Here is a 19,775-nt window from a genome sequence, read left to right as displayed (position 1 = left end):
TGAGGACTGCCCAGGAAATGATTGCCTGTTCTCCACCCTCTCTGGACAAACTGCATCGCTCTCGATGCCTCAAGAGAGTGAATAACATCCTAAAAGACTCTTCACACCCCGATCTAGGGGCAGTGGTGGCCTAGCGGTTAAGGAAGTGGCCCCGTAATCAGAAGGTTGACTGTTCGAATCCCGATCTGCCAAGGTTCCACTGAGCAAAGCACCGTCCCCACACACTGCTCCCCGGGCACCTGTCATGGCTGCCCACTGCTCACTCAGGGTGATGGGTTAAATGCAGAGGACAAATTTCACTGTGTGCACCGTGTGCTGTGCTGCATCACATGTGACAATCACTTCACTTTCTATCATGACCAGTTCCAATTGCTGCAACAAGGACTTCATTCTTTTGTTCATTTTTTATACATTTTTGTATTATATTAGTATTTATGCTAGCTTTATACCCCTTTATTTTAACTGATGTACCTAATTTTGGACAATTCTAATTCTGAGAGAGGCTGGTAAATCGGCGTTGCACCTGATGCTTAGGACACTCGCCACCTTCTCTGGTTCCCGTAACGGAACTCCCCTACAGTTAAAGCTGCCAATTCTCCATAAACTGCGCAATTGGTTAAGTCACGTTTACTTACAGAACACTGTACTGTAGACATCAACCAGACTACCAGGATAAAAAAAACATTCAGTTTTATTACTGTATGAGCTTGAATAAAAACTAAATCTATTAAGGTGGTGTGTGAAATGCTGAGGAAAAAGGACCAGGACGTGAAACATGACAGGAAGTAATATCAGAGAGTCAGGCACAACAAATTTAGCCCCGGTATCACTTGAAGGGGCAGGCTGGTCCAAAAGCGCGATCACCACTATGCTTCCGTCTTCAGAATGGAGTGAGGTTAGGTGACCATTAAATGATAGTTATATTACAAATGGGCGGAGCTGACTGTCACCGTGCAGCCAATGGTGTGTGTGTGTGTTTACAAGCTGTATAACTGTGTGTGTGCGTGTGTATGCATTAAATGTCATATGTGATTCATCTGACTCACACACAATCACAGAGAGGCCGTTACACGAGCGGCGAGGAAATAAACTGAAGCTGAAGAATAAAGCGTCCGTTCCCGGAACCAACTCGTCTTACCGCCCCGACAGCAGCGGCGCCAGCGCAGTGAGTGATGCTCCTGGCTTACACTCTACACAGCGGGCCCAGTGAAAGGCCGCCCCTACAGACACTCATTACAGCAGGTAGATTTGGGGCTACATTTCAGGCATTTGGCAGAGGGCGACTTACGACGTGCTTTCATGTTACCATCAATGAAGGAATCGATTCTGGTTCACTTGGACCCCCAACTATGAATACATGATTTTATTCACTTGGTTGTATGTTGTTTTCTTACCTTTTACATAGTTTGTGTTATTCCTTTTTTTTTGTGTGTGTGTGTGAGTGTGCTTTTCAAACCACCGTGGAACCGGACCACAGATTAATGTGCAGGATTTGCTGTGTCAGGAGGTCGTAGGACGGCGCTGTGCGTGTAACTTTGACAGGTGCAGCGGTAACGGATGATATTAAAGGATGCAGGGCCGCTCCGATTTCAGCTCGACCGCACGTTCACTGAGGCAAGGGTTCATTCTCAGTGGGGGACGCCACGATCCAGACGATGAGGGTTATAGTGCTGGGCAGGGTAATCTGGTACAATAAAGAAAATGTGCATTTCTATTTTCTTCTTCATACCTGGTTTAAATTTTACAAATATTAAAGTAATACCGATAAACAAACCAAAACTGGTCTAAACCCAGGATCAAAAATATTATACTACCACCTCAATGTTTTAGAGGTTTACAGTTGAAGGGTACAGTAATGGTTCATAAACCTTTCCGTGTTTGTGGAGATTTGGTCGATCCAGCTGGTCATGGTGAACAGGTGTGTTGGTGTTCAAATTCAACAAATAAAGGACAGGGAATGGCTGCCAGTGAAATAAAACAGCCATTTTGTGAAGAACCCCCTCCCATGAACATCTGTTGCATGTTGGTATTATGAATCATTTATGCATAAAAAAAAAAACATAATTGCATATGGTGGTGTTATTTATTTATTTATTGATTTATTGGAGGCGTCTGTTTATATGACAAACAGCAGTTAGTCTGAAAAGAGCAAAGAACCCTCTCATCAGCACCGCACACTAATAACACTACCTACAGGGTACTCATACCAGTGGCATTAAAAAACATGAGCACAAAACACACACACACACACACACACACGGCACTCACAAAAATACACCGCGCTGCCTTTTATTATTTAATGGATATTGTACTTTGGCGATGGTGTCAGTTTGGGACTGTGACTTCTGTCAGTTCAGTCCTCACTCTGACCCAGGACACAAACAAGGGAAACTAGTTAATCCAAGCAACCCCAAGCCAGAAGACACAAAAAAATGTCAACCACACACACCTGACAGCCTCACACAAAGCAGATCCAACACACACACACACACACACACACACTCTTCACCTCACCAGACACACTCATCACTGAACTGCTCACCCACTGGGACGTCTGTCTGGAAGGCAGATAGTGCCCAGAGACAGATAAGGATGGGGTCACTCTAAAAGTCTGGCAAGGAAGGGGGGGCGGAGCCAGTCATCCTGCTGTGATAAGGCAACAACAACAACAAAAAAGCCCATATCTGTATCTGTCTCTCTCTCTCTCACACACACACACAGACACACAAACTGTGTGTCTAATTATTATTATTAATAATAATAATACTGATATGCAGAAAATGTAAGCACTCAGCCCATCTCCAGACGCAGCAGTCAAACTTCAGATCATTCACAACCGTGGCAAGAGCAAACGAGTGCGCGGCCCACAGCACCTTCAACCCAGATCCACAGGTCAGACGCCATATCCCACAATCCTGTGCAGCATCTTCAGATGTAGACAAATACTCTCTGGTCCCGTGGGGGCAGATCTGCCCTCAACACGCCACGGTGTAACAGCAATGCAAGTCCAGTGCATCCAGTGCAGCTTATTAACACACAGAGTGCAGAGACGGTGCAGTCGTCCCCAAAAAGTCATGAAATCTGTACATCCTTCAAGTCCAAAACACGTTAAGTGCAAAAAGAAGATAGAATTTCCCCTACTAACTGTTTTACTCATTTAATTAGTTACAGCATATTCACTGGCTCTGTCCTGCGATGCTTAAGCAGAAAAAGGCGATTTAGCGAGTTCAGTTACTAAGCGCACGTTGGTCTAGATTGAGCAGTAGGAGTTCAGGGTTTGCCGCAGTTGTGGGGTGGGCGGGGTCTCCAGTGATCAGGCGAATCTACCTGCCGAAAATGCTCTCATACTCCAGTAAGATAAGTTCCACTATCTGGTTCTGGTAAACCATGTGCAGGGCTATGTTGCCGGTCTCTGTCTCAGGCCGTAACAGCGTTGGGCCAAACACGATAGCCACACCCTGTGATGTCATGCGGTTCACCTCCCCGTACTCGATCACCCTGATGGAAACACAAACAGATGCAAAAATGAGACAAGTAAGAAAAATGAGTGTGTAGCATTTTCTGGGTTTCCCCAAAAACCGCTAAGGGTTGCACCAAAAACTAATATTCAGAAAGCTTAAAAACACAATAATCACTTTATTTCTGCAAAAATGATCCAAGCAACTGAGTGGCACTGCTTAATGAGAAAAAAGGCACTGTCCCTTTCACAGTGTTGCCAGATACTTTCATTGTTTCCATCCAAAAACTGTCCACAGTTTAAACAAAACACACACAAAAGTGCACTAATGTACATAATTATCATGGCCACCTACTGTATCAGTCTTTCCTGTACTATAGCTTGAATAAACGGGCATACCTTTTTTCAAAAAGCAAAAAACATACAATACAACCATCAAAAGGCTTTTAGTTGAACACAAATACGGGTAATGTTGACGCTGAACAATAACTAGGATATCTGCATATTCCCAAGTATTACCAGATTTCTTCTTGATTGTGTAGAGCTTTGACTCTCCAGGACAATAGGTGGAGACGTCATGTCTACATATATTTAAAATATGTCAGGCTCATTACCGGATTTCTCCAGCCCCCAACCAACCTGATAAAAGCACATCACAGTCCATGGATCAAAAACCCATCAGCATCAGCCATATAAAAAAAAACTAATGCACACAGGAGCCAATTTGTGTGTGTATTTGTGAGTGTGTGTTTCCTAATTACTTCAGTTGATTGATGGTTTCTGGCTGCTCACCAGAACCTAATGACAGCCATGAGACCAAACATTGAATAGTAAACCAATACACAGTCACTATAAAACAGACAACTACACAAACACTCCAAATACACACTGACACAGACAAAAAGCCATAAGCCAAATAATAGAACACACTATCAAATCTATCACGAGAAGAGAGATGTGTGCAGTGAGCATACCGCCTCAAGTGTTTGAACAGGGTCTGCATGGTGTCCTGGTTGGGTCTGGGAAGCTGCCTGATCAGATCTCTGATGCTGCTCACTTTCTGCTTGTGGTCAAAGATTTCTAAAAGGGGGTGATAGGGAGAAAAAGACAGAAAGAGAGACAGAAGGGGTCAAAAACGTTACCTTTATAAGATGAAGAATCTGAGCCCTGAACACAAGGTGTGTTCAAAGACGAAACCAAAGTAGAGCTACTAATACTCAGAAGTTAGAGAAACAGTTGGGTCAGGGGTTTTTATGGAGTGTGGCGCCACACTGTGGATTCATGTGGAACAGCAACCAAATCAACAAGTCTAACCTTTGGAGAAGTATGAATTTATTATCTGAATGTTTCTCCTTTAAACTTTAGTTTTTTCATAACTATGTGCAAATACAAATAAAAACCATTATGAACCAGAGGCAGATTGGGACTCACTGATTGCATTGACAAAGTCATTGAAGGTGCTGTAAGTGAACAGAGGTTCGGGAAGTTCACGAAAAAACATCTTCAGTGCTCCTGTGGTCACGTGGATGTCCTCCCACTTGCTATCCTCAAGATCAACTTTTTCATCTGGGGCAGGATGGATCAAAAGTCAAAGAACTGCTAGCAAGTATGAACAACAGGACCAGAGCAGTTTGCAGTGTTTTAGAAAGTAGAAGTCTGTGTTTTTATGAGGCTGTTTTACATCCAAAGTGAGTTTGTGTTCATTATTCACCTTTTACTGTGCACCTTTGCCTAGTCTTGGTTTTAAATTGTTCACAATTGAAGTGATCGTCATTGTAAAACACTGTAGCACAGACACGTTGCACTCCTTGGGGATGTATGACATATATATATATATGTGTGTGTGTGTGTGTGTGTGTGTGTGTATAAACTCAACAACTTACCGTGATTGACAGCAAAGCGCAGCTTTTGAATAACAGCCAGGTTACCGCTGACACGGTACAGCCCATCAACGCTCAACCCTGGGGGTTGGGGGAGGTGAAAAAGACATTTAAAAGAAGGGACAATATTGCATGTTATTACTGTCAGACAAAGACGTAACAGACGTACCTGATTTCTCTACATGCTCGATACACATTCTGACAAAATCAGGGACCGTAGAGTTCTCCCTCTGACAGAGGGAACTCAGACTGCAGCCAAACACCTGGTCTGGAAACACACACACTCACGGTTACCAAAATCAGCTTCTCTCAACCACCATGGGGATGGTTTTCAAACTCCTGACTGTTCCTGTGTTGATTACTTATTGCTGCTTTTCCTTCACTCATTAGGGCAAATAATGTAGGAACAAGCAGACTGAACAGTCTGATTCATTATGGAATCGGTTTCCATGCAGTAGGTGTGAACAAACTTTTGACTGGCAGCATATAAACACATATTGAATAAGAAATATTAAGGGTCAGTGTGTGTTATGTGTACCTTTAATGTAGCCTTTGTCTCTGACAGCCTGCAGCGTGGGTCTCCTGATCAGAAATTTCTTCAGCTTCACTCTGGCTTTCTTCTGCTCTGATGACTCCATGCTGACAGAACCCTTGGTGCCTACACACACAGCCGGACCACATCAGATGACATCACAATAAAAACTAGGTTAGAAGAACTTCAAGCGACTATAGAAACTGCAAAGTGGAGAGTTCATGAGTCAGATTTCAGATTACAGGGCATTTTTGATACCTTTAAAACATGATTATATCACAACTAGGGGTGTTGAGATTTTGCAGCATTTATCAGACGCCCTTATCCAGAGCTAATTACAATCAGTAGTTACAGGGACAGTCCCCCTGGAGACACTCAGGGTTAAGTGTCTTGCTCAGGGACACAATGGTAGTAAGCGGGATTTGAACCTGGGTCTTCTGGTTCATAAGTGAATGTGTTACCCACTAGGCCACTAGCATCCTATGGGTATTAATCATATTAATCGTGAATCGATGAATCACAATGCAGACGTGCATCAATATTGCATCGATGCAGTGCAGAGCTTAATCATTTATATCATAATGACGTTGCTTGGTGATCTTGACAATAGAGGCCTTGAACGAAACTTTTGTATTGTTCTCTTTCAAAGTGATTGCCTGAAACCTTTTTTTTTTTTTTTTTTAAATGTCTAGTTTCTATGCTGTGACTGAGTTGATAAAACACTGAAAAACTGGAATTTACTTATTCACTGTTGATTTGTATTACAGTAGAAAAATGTCAGTTCAATTCTTTACCTTCTGTCACTGCAGTGAAATTAGAAAATTTGAAAGGTTACTAGTGGAACCATCTTGGAAGAGAACAATACAAACATTTATCTGCTCACTGTAGCAAATATAAAAGTCCACACAGTGTACAGACCTTAACTGTTGTATTGGAAAAATGTATGACATGCATCGTGATAGGGTGTTAGTAGCCTAGAGGGTAACACACTCGCCTATGAACCAGAAGACCCAGGTTCAAATCCCACTTACAACCATTGTGTCCCTGAGCAAGACACTTAACCCTAAGTTGTTCCTGGGTGGGACTGTCCCTGTAACTACTGATTGTAAGTCGCTCTGGATAAGGCAGTCTGATAAATGCTGTAAATGTAAATGTGATGCATTGATACCGAGGCACTGATAATTGTAATTGAATCGCAAGACCAGTGAAGGTTCACACCTCTAATCACAACAGACATTAGGCATGGATCACGCTTTCGCAGGACCTGCTGCACTCACTTCTATTCTTCTTTGGTTCTCTGAACTCCTTGTCCTGTTTCTCCTTATGCTTCTCTGATGGAGACTCTGGCAGATCTTCCTCTATGGCCTCATCTGACTCCCAAGCCTGTTCACACAGACACGTACCTGGTCAAGCATTACTATTTGATGCAGTGATGAAAACAGACACGGTAAGGTGGGGTAAACATGAGTGACCACATTTGTGCTTGTGAAAAAGAGGGGACCTTATAGTATTGTAACGTGTTTCGGGAAGCACGACTGTCTTTTGGGGGTTGGTCTCTTGGGGTGAAGGGAATAAACCAGAAGAGTTCGGTAGTCTTCCCTGTTTTCCCGGTTGCAGGTCGTTAATAAAACTGACACAAAGTCAACCTACTACCAGTGTGTGATACAATATTATTGCTTTTATTATATATGGTTTTAAGGGGATGTATGAAGGAAAGCTGGAGACGGTAATGTAAAATCCAAAGTTTATGGCCGGGATTGCGCAAGCAAAGATAATGTCATGTCGACTCTGTTAATACACACACACATTCACACACACACACACACACTCTTATTACAATCTTAATACTCACATGTGTGCTGATAGTGTCACTCAGAGCTCTGTACCAATCATTGATGACTGAGTCGATCTCTGACTGAATCAAAAGCTCTGTGCCCTGACGAGTTTTCAGCTGGGGGGATGGGGGTCAAAGGGTCACCATGGTTACAGACACAACAATAACACAAACAGCATTTAGCAGATGCCCTTAGTCTTCCTCAGAGACCCAATGGTAGTAAGTGGGGTTCGAACAGGCAATTATAAGCAATTACACTACGCACTTGGCTAAAATCAGCATACCATAAACACAACAACGTGCACAATTCCACACACAAAGGGATGAATTTCTCTGGCGCCAAAAGACACACACACACAACTGTACCTCAATTACATGCTTCTTGCTTGACTTCTCTTTGGATGCCCATTCCACCATCGCCCCCCGCAGGTCTACCGTAAACTCCGGCTTCGACTGGCCTCCCCCGAACTTCTGCAGCAAAAGGGGTGTGTGATACAGTAGGGACAACATTAAATTGTGTGTGAAGCTGTTAAAGTGACATGTTAGCAGGAACATATGCACTTATGTTATAACTTGAGGTGTGGAGTAATATTGGGGTCTGGATGTGTGTGTGTTATGTAAGTAAACCTGTTATTGCACATTGTATGAGAACTGGTCAAAAAGCAGAGACACACTATGGTTATATCAGAGCTTATAAAAGATTCCTTTTGACTGCTGACTCACTCTCACACCGTCCCTCTCCAACAGTGTCCTACAGCAGACTGGGAGGGCAGTTCCCACTTTCTTTGTGCCCACATGCTCATTAATTAGGGCTGCAACTAACAATTATTTTAATAATCGATTAATCTGTTGGTTTTAGTTCTGTTTTTGGGAAAAAAAAAAAAAAAAAAAAAGCATTCATTTCCAACCCTTTATTCAAAATCAGAACTAAAATCTTCAGAAAGTGCACTTTGCTCTTTGAGCTGTTATAATAATAATAAAATAAAAATGGACTAACACACACGCTTTACATCTGCCAAATATATTGATGTTCACATGCTCCTGGCTCAGGCTCGATCTTTGAGAAAACAGCTGCTCAGATGGCGTTGATGTGGCAGGGAAGCAGAGGTAAGAAGTGAAGTTATTGTCATTGTGAAACACTCTTCTTTTAACCATCACCCTTGGTGAGCAGTAGTCAGCCATGAAAGGCGTCCGGGGAGCAGTGTGTGTGGACTGTGCTTTGCTCAGTAGCACCTCAACGGCACCTGGACGGTTTGGTTATGGGTCTGCTTCCTTACCAGCTAAGCCACCACTGCCCCAATTGGCTAGCCTGGCCAACATGGGATATTCTTCTTTGCTAGCCTTCCACCACAGTAATGGGTTTCTTCCTTGGCAAGGAAGTATGTCAGAACTTTGTTCCTCACTTGGCTGTGGACATCAGTGAGGGTGCTAAAAATTATTTAAGAATGTCACAGCTTTAACTGAAAGTGGATGTTTGCACGATTAATTTGCATGTTAACGTTCCAAACAGCCATGCAGTTCAATATGCGCTGCCAAATCATTTGGAGACAGCTGTGATGTATGAAGTTCAGGCGCATACAAAAAAAGCCCACGTAACGTGTGGTAGTGTTGAGCATGTGCACAGACCACTGCTTGCTTGCTGCCTGCTTCAAGTGGTGGCGTCATGGTAACAGGTGTTATAATGGCGTTCAAAGCGGCGCTTTTTTAATAAAAAAAAAACTAATGTTTTTAGTGTAAAATGGCTCATATGGCCTTGTATCTTTCCTCTACCTAATGTTTTTTTGCTCCACCCTGTCTGAGGCGCAGAACTCTACTACCACCAGTGCACGAGAGAGAACGAGTATGTTCACTGTGCTCCGCGCTCAACTAAAGCTTTTTTAATAATCAAATGTCTCCGCGTCTTGAGACACAACGATTATGAAATTAATTGCCAACTCTTTTAGTAATCGATTTAATCGATGCGTTGTTGCAGCCCTCTCATTAATGACAAATTCCCAGAAAGACACATGTAAGTATATCAGTAGCAGGCAGTGGCTGGGGTTAGAGTAAAGATTACAGACAGGCAGAGGGGCAAGGACATGCTGAAACATACAGAGACGGCCTGGGCAGGCACTGATTGGACATAGGTGACAGCAGGGCGGGGCTTGACCGAGAGCTTCCAGGTACTAAGCAGTGAGAGGAGGAGCTCAGGGAAGGAGCTGCCTCGATAAAAAGACTTCAGCCAAGAGAGAAAGAAAGAAAGGAGAGATAAGACGCCACAATTCACAGAGAGCACAGACGAAGGACGATGAAGTGACATGACAAAAATGACCCACAATTCTTGCATCAAGGAAAACAGGCTTTAAAACTATCAAAATTAAATGCAGAATGAAGTACAACAAGATCATCTAAGGGATGGATAGCAGATAAAAAAGTTAAAAGGAGATCACTCAAATTTACTCAAAAGCAGATGTGTCATCTGGAGTAGAAGTGTGTTTTGTGTGTATTTTCAGGATGATTGTGTTGGTGTATGTACATACCCAGCTGGTCCCAGAGCCCTGACCCTTGGCAAAGAGCAAAGTCGAGCCCTGGAGGACAGTCCATGTGGACGCCCAGTTCTTCCTGTTGTAAGACACACGCACACAGGTACAGAGTTAGTTTGAGAACAATTCACCAGCAAATCAATGGGAGTGTGCTTGTAATTCAACTCCTACCTGACTTTTTTGCCATTCTCAGTGGTCTTGGTGACGTTCAGAACTCCACACTTCTCTGATGGCTGAAGGATGGAGGGAATGAGACGTAAAAACAGACAACGCTTAAGAGACGGAATAAAAAAAAAAGCTGGCAATGGTTAGTTTTAGGACGTGCAGTCACACACTCTCATAGATAGCAATAAATATACAGGAGAGGCCATACTAACAGTTGAGGGGAGTTTGGGAGAGGAGGGACAAGAGTCAGAGTCAGGGGAGTTCAGCTTGTGGCCATTTCCACCATCCTATAAAAGCAGACACGCGCATGCATGCATGCATACATACCAATTGTTAAACATGCTGAGGTCACATTAGTAATTAGTAATGAGGTTTACTTTAGTTGTGTTTAGGGCATTAAGGTTATTTGTCTTTTCCATAGATAGAACACAATGAACCACAATAAACCAATCAACATGACTGTTACATGATGCTTCCACTCTATGAATACACTGAAAATGATATGGTATTAATTTGGATTATGTGCAACTACAGTACTGTGCAAAATATTTTTTTATTAAGATAGAAAAAATAGATAAGTACAGAAATTAAAAATATAGAAATACAAGGAGAATTCAAATTTTTAATAAAATTTTAGTAACCCAGGATCTGGCCACTTTTTAGCCCAAAAATTCTTCCCATAAAGTTGTAATTGAGTAATTTGGCATGTGTTACCCTTCATCTCAGGTGGCTCAAGTCATTTGCACAGTACCCTAAATTCCAAGTCTACATTAAAACCTAATCATGTCCATATGCAATCCAACAGCACAAACAGATCAACTAAAAAGCACCAGTCTGTTCTGTGAGTAAAGTAAAAGACACAGTAAAGACCTTCTCGCTGAGGTCAAGGCCGTAGGTGCTGTGCCTCCAGTTTGTCAGGATGATGGGCTCAGGCTGATGCCGCTCCAGACTCCGACTCTTCGGACAGTCGCCGAGGGGGGGAGGGGAGACGTTGTACTGCGAGAAGAGAGATAAAACAGTACATGTCTGCCAATGTTTATGCCAAGGTCAAAGGTCAGCAACCCAATACCAAAGTAAACTAATAGGCATCATTTTCTAGCATCAGCACGTGCCTATGTCATTTCTGGAATGCATATGACCACACACACACACTCTACCAGCCAAAGGTTTGGACAAACCTACTCAATTATGGATCTTGCATTATACAGGGTGGGCCATTTATATGGATACAGCTTAATAAAATGGGAATGGTTGGTGAAATTAACATCTTGTTTGTGGCACATTAGAATATGTGAGGGGGCAAACTTTTCAAGATGGGTGGTGACCATAGTGGCCATTTTGAAGAAAAAAATGGTGTGCTTAATTCTTTCATGAGTTACTTACAAGTTTCTGACCACTTATAAAATGTGTTCAATTTCATCAACCATTCCTATTTTATTAAGGTGTATCCATATAAATGGCCCACCCTGTAGAATAAAAAAGGAAGACACAGGACTATAAAATAACACATGTGAGGTTATCACAATAACCACCACAGAGTATGTGAGTCCAAACTTTTACTGTGTGTGTGTTTCAAGTTTTACCAAAGCTGTACTCACTTTGGGTAGTTCCCACTCAGAGCGTAATCCATCTGCACTGTAGAAGTACTGCCTGCCCTGCTCATCAACATGCTTTATCCACTAAAACACAAAGAGCCAGAGAAAAGTTTACATTTAAATGCATTAGGATCATTCAGGAAGTGAATGGAGTGACTGGGTACCTTTTCATTGTTATATTCGCAGACATAGAGCGTGTGCCCGTGCTCATCCAGCTCCTCAGACCAGCCCCTAGGAGGCGATCCATACTGGCTGTCTGACTGGCTGGAGTGGGTACTGAGACATGTGTCCGACTGAGAGACAAACAGGAGCAAAATATTATAAATCCAGGCAAAAAAAAAAGCCTCATTAAATCATAAACAAGCAATAAAAATACACTGCTCAAAAAATAAAGGGAACACAAAAAAATGACATCCTAGATCTGAATGAATTTAATTATTAAATTATTTGTTCTTTACATAGTTGAATGTGCGGACAACAAAAATCAAACAAACTTTATTTATTGAAATCAAATGAATCAACCCATGGAGGTCTGGATTTGGGGGTCACACAAAATTAAAGTGGAAACACACACTACATGCTGATCCAACTTTGATGTAATGTCCTTATAATAAGTAAAAATGAGTGATCGTGGCCTATAGAGTGAAGCACCTAACACAAGACTCAAAAGAACTGTGCAAAACCTGCTAAAATACTGCATGCATATATATTTGGCACTTGCTGCAGTGTGCTGACCATGCACTGGAGCTGTGAATCTCACCCAACAAGGAAAGGTTTGAGGATCACTGCAGTGTACTTTTGAATGTTGATACCTTCCTAATTTACAGTATAATTATCAAATTATATAATATTGTCTATAAATTTTAATTAGTTGTTAAGCATTATAGATTTTTTCCAAAGAATGTAATGCTAGATTATACCCAGTTGCAAAATAAGTGAAAAAGTGTAGAAAATGCTGCTTTGTAAAATCTCCATTTATATCTCCTGCATAAATCTTGTTTAATTCAGTATATATTTACCCATGTCCCCTTATCTTACTGAACATTATTCTATTATTTGCACACCTCATTACATACACAACCGCATGCTGTTGGCAAAGTTGAACTGAACCTAGTCTGACTGACAGGATTAATCTCATTCATGCTCCCTCACACAGTCTTATCTACAGACACAAAAACCCTTTTGTTCTGTGGACAAAACCCTCCCTCAGGCTCTCCTTCCTTTCACGTCCAAGCAGAACACACATGAAGCTGGGTCAGCGCATCTGACGAAGCTTAAATATCTGCCTGATATTTAGTGGAGATTAAATATAGAGACCTACTTAAGACTGGCCTCATTCTAAATTCAAACAGGGATTGACTGACTAAAACTAGACTTAACTTTTCATGGACAATTCTGACTAAAAAAATTATTCAGTTGACTGAAACTTGACTACACTAAGATGGACTAAAATGACAGCTGGACGAAAAGACTAAACTCAAACTAAAATGAAACCAGTGTGTGTACCTCCATGTCCCCTGAGCTGGGCGGGTCGGCCCTGTTGCTGCCGTCCTTGTGTCGTGGGGGCTTCCAGCTCCTCTCGTGGGTGTGTGTGTTGTAGTAGAAGTGCCGGCCGCTGGAGTCATGGTGCGTCTCCCACTCGCCGTGTGTGTGCAGCGGGACAGAGGAGGGCGGAGGGGGCAGGGAGGACTGAGACAGCTTGAGCTCCTGCAGGTTGGTGTAGACTGGAGACTCTGAGCGCACAGCACCAGAGGGAGATGTCGACTAAGGAAGAAAAGAGGAAAGCCTCATTCTGCATCTCCGTTCATTTTGCATCAATACTGTTGTAATCACATACATGTAATGACAGACAGAACAAAAAAAACTGAACTGAGAACAGTGTGTAAACAGTGTGCATGGTGTTTCAGAAGATGTGGGGAAAGAGGTAATTTATCAACGATGTGGCAACCACTCTTACACAGAAAAACACAAAACTGGCCTGCACAAAATGAGGAACTGGTTGCATGAAGAAGCTGAGCCCTCTTGCCTGTGTAGGTTTTGTACAGTATTTCTACTTAGAAACAACACAAAACAAAAATACAAAGCAGAATACTTTACAGTATCGGGTTCACAGGTATTGTTTCAAACTAATATCTGTGCAGCACGGGGCTAATACACACCCTAACTGATTGAGGGAGGGATAGAAGTGTTGTGCTGCGTGATTGGGGTAATGATCGCAGCTTCGGTTGCACAGGAAGTCTGCTCTGAGGACACACGCGATGGGTCAAATTAGAGTGAGATACCAGAGGAACCTAAAAATGTGAGCTGCTCACTTTAGACCACTGAACACTGAAAATGAGAATGTAGAAAGTTGAAACAGGAATTCAGATTTTATACCACGTCGTAACAATGGAGCGGTGTTGGAAAAAAGTTACTAAACATACTTTACATACATCTCATGTAACATACTACTTTTACAATACTACTTTTAACTTTTACAATATAATTTATATATCCTGTACACCTAATTTTGTAGTTCTGTACGTCTTACCTTCTGTATGTTATCCTAGTCTGCCTCTTATTGTACTATTTGCTCTCCGGTGAGATGCAAAACTGTATTTTGTTGTACGATGTTGTACTATGATAAAGATTATTTCAATGATAAAAAGTTAGCCAGCTGTTATTCCCAGTATGAGAGACTACAGGTTTTTCCCAGATTTAACACTCACTCACGGAGCCCATCCCAGGACACTGGGCACAGTCCACCATTGCCCTTGATAGCAAATGAACTCATACTGTAGGTTAAATTAAATAATATGTAATGGTAACGGTAATTGCAAAATGAATCAACAAGATCACACACTGCAGCCAGTACTGGTGCATGCATGAGTTTTGCTATAAATCAGGCTTATTCTATACCCAAAAATAAATAAATAAATAGCGTCTGTGTATGCTGAGCAACAGTGAAAGCTACTGCCAGGCACTAAACCTGAAAGCCTAAAGCCAAACATTGCCGAAGAGCGATTATTGCAGCACTTTTCACAGTTCTCACCTGGGGGCCGGGGCTGCTAACAAACACATCATCCTCCCCTTCCTCATCCTCAGCCTCAGTCCTGAGGCTCTTCAAGCCAGAGAAGCGCTTCACGCTGCACTCAGACCAGCTGCGGAACCACTGCCTTCCAGAACCGGAGCCTGAGCCCGAGGCTCTCCTCCATCTCTCCATCATCACCAGACTCTCTCGTTCAACAGACACACAACCCTCTGATCTGGTTACAGCCAGAAATATAATCTCTCGATCGCTCACACACACACACACACACACACACACAGGAAGTGGCTGTATGTGGTTCCTCTTCTATGGCTTCCTCTATGATCATCACCATGGTGTCCTTTTATTGGCACTCATGCAGGCAGTGGCATCCCAGTGGCATTATCAGTGACTGGGATTTATGCACACACACAGCACACAAGAGAACACAGGAAGGTCTATAAATATGCTCCTTCAGCTGCCATGGCTAGACTGACAGGGGTCAGTTTGATCACAGCAGGGCCCTGATTGGCTCAATTCCACCACACAACTTCAGCAGTTTGACCACTAGGTGTCCCTCTCAACCTACAGGACACGGAGCCGCCTACTCCCCAGCACACATTGAAGAGTGCTAACTCTGGACTGCGTGCATGCGTGTAAAGACATTCCGCAACCATGACCGTCTGCTCCTTTACTTCTACGAGGGTCCAAGAATAACTTAGATCTGCATGGATATTGTGACCTTAACAGGAGAGTAGTACACCGTAGGGAGTATGGTAGAGTGTGTGTGTGTGTGTGTGTGTGTGTGTGTGTGTGTGTGTGGAGATGGGGGGGTTGTATCTTAATGAGCCCAAAACATTAAAAACTGAAAATGTCAGCAAAAGTGAGGGCATTTTGAAGGCAGCACCAGTAAATTACAGTAAATGACATCAATAATGCATTTGTTGCAGTGTTTGTACACCGCTCTTCACAGCAAGGCATGAACAAAGCTTGGTGTGTGTGATCCACCACAATGAAGTTAGTGCAGATAAGACTGATTATCTTTGAAATACAAGTGTGAACACACTTTTAAATATATAACAAAGTGTAAGGGGGTGAGCATACCCACACACGATATTACACAAACCTCCTCTACATCTACAATTTATATAGTTTGTTTTAAATTGAGGGTGCATGTGGGGGTGTGTGTGTGTGCGCATTTCCCTTTAGGCACTAGAGTTCCAGCTGGACTCCTGTGTGCAACCGTATTGGCTCACCATACTCAACTCATTGCCTGTTTGCAGCAGCACCACCACCCCCCTCAAGCACCCAATGTTTTGATGCATAATTAATTAAAAATGAAAAATTTGATTAAAATTCTCTTTTGTGCACACACACGCACTCCCTTCATATTAACATATTCAACCAAAGAGAAGTAAGCACTAGTCAACTGCCACATATCACATTTTACCACATTTGTTTCCTCCCGTGTCTTTTTCTCTATGAATGGTTGACAGATGGAGGTGCAGGCTGATGTCGTGATGGCAGAATTTGACAGCAGAGTCTATCAGAGTGTGGGGGTCCACTGGCGGGGGTGGGGGAGAAGCAGCAGCTGTGGTTGGATGCCCCTGGTTAGAAAAACTAAATGTTGTCCCTCCCGCTCTGTTCAACCCAGACTTACCCTAATCTGAACTCTCCAATAAAACACACACACAGGAAGCAAAATGGCACCACCAGAGGTTCACTCAACTGTCCTCTCTGTTCTCAAGCATCTTTCAAACTTTCTGCGTCTATCAGGACTTCACACAACAAAATGACACTTCCACTGACATTGTTCAGATCACACAGATTACATCTCAGAAATCTAGACGAACTAGACAACAGTATTACATACAGAACACACACTGCCTTCACCCCTACATGGGCTTTGATGGGTGGGGACAACATTTAAAATGTACTGGAGACAAAGTGCAGATTTGTCTCTCCTGACAGTCTGATTGTTTGGGGAAGTCGTCCCTGAACTTCCTCTCCTCTGGTTGCAGATTTTTCCAGCCACAGTGATCGTGACGGACGTGCAAAAAATACCAGGCATAGTTTCATTTTCCACAATGAATTAAATCGTTTTTTCCTCAGAATTCTATACACAACACCCCATAATGACAAACAAATTACTTGAGGTTTTGGCTAATTTATTAAGAATAAAAAAACCTGAGAAAGCACGTCCATAAGTTGTCACAGCTTTTGGTATGAAGCTCAAAATTGAGTTCAGGTCCCCCCCGTTTCCCCTGATCACCCTTGAGATGTTTCTGCAGCTTTGTAAGAAAAAAAAAAAAAAAAAAAAAAAAAACAGTTGATTGGACCTGATTTGGAAATTAACATGCCTGTCTACATAAGGTCCCACAGTTGACAGTTCATGTCAGCGCACAAACCATGCATGAAGTTTAAGGAACTGTCTGTAGACCTCAGAGACAGGATTGCCTCCAGGGACAAATCTGGTGAAGCTTACAGAGCTGGCGGACCACCTAAACTGAGCGATCTGGGAAGGAGGGGCTTAGTCAGGGAGGTGACAAAGAAGCCGACGGTCACTTTTTCAGAGCTCCAGGTCGAGCAGTGCAATGGGACAGAATTGGCCAATGGGACAGAATTTGATTTTACCGGCTATTACGTCCCTGGGTTCTTTGCACCAGGGAGTAGTAAAAGGGGACTCTCTGTTTGCTATTCTGTTTGTGTGTTTTTTCCCTTTCCTTTTTAGGGGTGTGTCTGATTGTTGGCTCCGCCCACAGTCTGGTGGCTAATTTGCCACTGCCAGCATAAGAAGGGCCTGAAACAGGAAGTCGAAGGCTTGTTCTTGTATTTCGTGTTTGCTCTCCTTTCTATGTGTACCCTCCGCTGCCCATGTGTGGATTCCCCCGCTGTTAGTGTGTATATAGTTGTGCGTGTTTGGTTGAGGGGTTTATGGTATTTGTTGTATCACGTCTTGCACTGTAAATAAACACTTTTGTGGAATTTGGTTTTGCCGTGTTTCCTCCTTGTCCCCATCCACCAAGTTCACATTGTCCACGTTCCTTCCACCCTAGGTGAGGTGGAAGGTGTGAAGGTGACATGGCCTACCACAGAAACTGTCGTATAAGCTGCGCAAAACCACGCCCACTTGCAGTGGTGGCCTGCAAGGAAGCGGCTCCTTAATCAGTTCGGTTGCCAGTTCGAATCCCTATCCGCCAAGGTGCCACTGAACAAAGCACCGTCCCCACACACTGCTCCCCGGGCGCCTGTCGTGGCTGCCCACTAAGGGTGATGGTTAAAAGCAGTGGACACATTGTGTTGTGTCACCGATGTGCTGTGCTGTGCTTCACAAAGACAATCACTTCACTTTCACTAAAAGGGAGCTAAAGCACCATGTGTGCATTCATTACTACTTGGCATCCATTTGTCCAGTATCTCCGTCACACACACTGCACTGTTGTGCGTTCTGCTGTCAGTGTCTTGCTCTTTTCCAGGGAACAACAGATCTTGGTACAAGCAGTACAAGGACTAGTCACTGAAAACGAAGTAGGGAACAAAACTAAAATCCAGCTGTCGGCTTGCGTCAAAATACACACATTTCAGAAGTAAAAAATGGAAAGTTTGAAAGTTATACCATGTTGGGGTAAAAAAAATAAAATAAAGATAACACATGATAACCAGACAGAAAAATTTAACAGGTGTCTCTATAGCAAAAAGTTGACTGTGCAGAAACTCAGAATGTGCAAAAAAAAAAATGTGTATCAACCTTGCTAAAAGTAACCTAAAGCTAATATTGATGAATCAACCATTTCAACACTAGTTGTCCAACAATACGCTAATGGTAACATAGTTATTCTAATAGGCCCACAGACCAGCTAAAAGAACTTGATCGTTGCGGCCATGGTATCGTGACCTAGTTTTAAGTTAGATCCAAAAGTATATATATATATATTTTTTTTTTTAAAACAAAAAGTAACTCACATGCAGAACTGACGCACATGTGTACAGTACAAAAAAAAAAAAAAAAAAAAAAAACGCTGGCAATTCACTACTCGCACATTTCACACACAAAAATTCGTCATTACTGTGGCAGAAAAAAACAGAGCAAACACAGCTCTAAAGATTTCAAGTCCAATTTTGATGACAAGTCAGTTCACTGTGTAGTGTGAACTCAGAAGCGATCTGATGTCTGTGTTCATTCGAAAGTCTTCACGACCACCAGAAAAGTGCCTTTGCGTATTCTCTACTCCCCTCTCAGCTGCCTGGTGTCAGTGAGGCTTTTATAAAAATGTGTTTCTGTATTGCATGTGTGTGGTTATGGCATGACTAAGCAAGACTTCTAAATGTGCTGGATGCGGTACAAAGGGCGTAAGTGAGGTTCAGTAAAATACTAAGTGGGACACCTGGTCACCCTGGTGCTAATGTAAGTCACCACTTATTACCTCATCTGCCCCAGACCCTTCTACATGCAACACATGCTGTACATCAACCAAACATTTTACGATAGATCAGCCCTTTATAGTTAAGGTACGCTTAGATGTGAAAAAAATCTGAAGACCAGACCACACAAATCCACACAAAACTTGTCCCACTGAAATATGAAGCCAGAGAAACACACACACACACACACACCTTATACACCCACACAGCATTTGTTATTCTGTTTAGACACTCACCAAGTAGTATGGGCTCCGCAGGTATGAGAACATGGTCCGTTTCTGTGTTGTGGGCCTGAATTGGCCTGTTCCAGGAAGTGAATGTGCATTTGAGTGTCCTGATTAAAGGTGTGTGTGTGTGTGTG

The 19,775-nt window shown here is 42.7% G+C and overlaps 1 protein-coding gene across 9 annotated transcripts in view; it reads right to left on the bottom strand.

Moving 5' to 3' along the window:
* Positions 1-2,074: 2,074 nt before the first annotated feature.
* arhgap12b (Rho GTPase activating protein 12b) overlaps positions 2,075-19,775 on the bottom strand; it is a 35,504-nt gene continuing 17,803 nt past the window's right edge. For 3 of the 9 annotated variants that reach the window (XM_028967890.1, XM_028967881.1, XM_028967896.1), the window contains 17 exons: positions 13,492-13,749; positions 12,150-12,278; positions 11,989-12,069; positions 11,261-11,386; positions 10,603-10,677; positions 10,397-10,458; positions 10,223-10,304; positions 9,796-9,918; positions 8,070-8,174; positions 7,722-7,820; positions 7,147-7,252; positions 5,876-5,995; positions 5,507-5,605; positions 5,341-5,418; positions 4,889-5,023; positions 4,432-4,537; positions 2,075-3,498 (listed from right to left, as the gene is read on the bottom strand). In XM_028967890.1, the coding sequence (XP_028823723.1) occupies positions 3,324-3,498; positions 4,432-4,537; positions 4,889-5,023; positions 5,341-5,418; positions 5,507-5,605; positions 5,876-5,995; positions 7,147-7,252; positions 7,722-7,820; positions 8,070-8,174; positions 9,796-9,918; positions 10,223-10,304; positions 10,397-10,458; positions 10,603-10,677; positions 11,261-11,386; positions 11,989-12,069; positions 12,150-12,278; positions 13,492-13,749 (1,959 nt within the window). In that variant the 3' untranslated portion in view covers positions 2,075-3,323. Of the gene's footprint in view, positions 3,499-4,431; positions 4,538-4,888; positions 5,024-5,340; positions 5,419-5,506; positions 5,606-5,875; positions 5,996-7,146; positions 7,253-7,721; positions 7,821-8,069; positions 8,175-9,795; positions 9,919-10,222; positions 10,305-10,396; positions 10,459-10,602; positions 10,678-11,260; positions 11,387-11,988; positions 12,070-12,149; positions 12,279-13,491; positions 13,750-15,016; positions 15,276-19,775 lie in introns of those variants that run through there. The other 6 variants (XM_028967911.1, XM_028967902.1, XM_028967908.1 and 3 more) reach the window with 6 other exon arrangements.

The sequence above is a fragment of the Denticeps clupeoides genome, chromosome 2, assembly GCF_900700375.1.
Source record: "Denticeps clupeoides chromosome 2, fDenClu1.1, whole genome shotgun sequence".
NCBI classification, from domain to species: Eukaryota; Metazoa; Chordata; class Actinopteri; order Clupeiformes; family Denticipitidae; genus Denticeps; species Denticeps clupeoides.
This window is presented reverse-complemented; position numbering and strand designations above follow the sequence as displayed.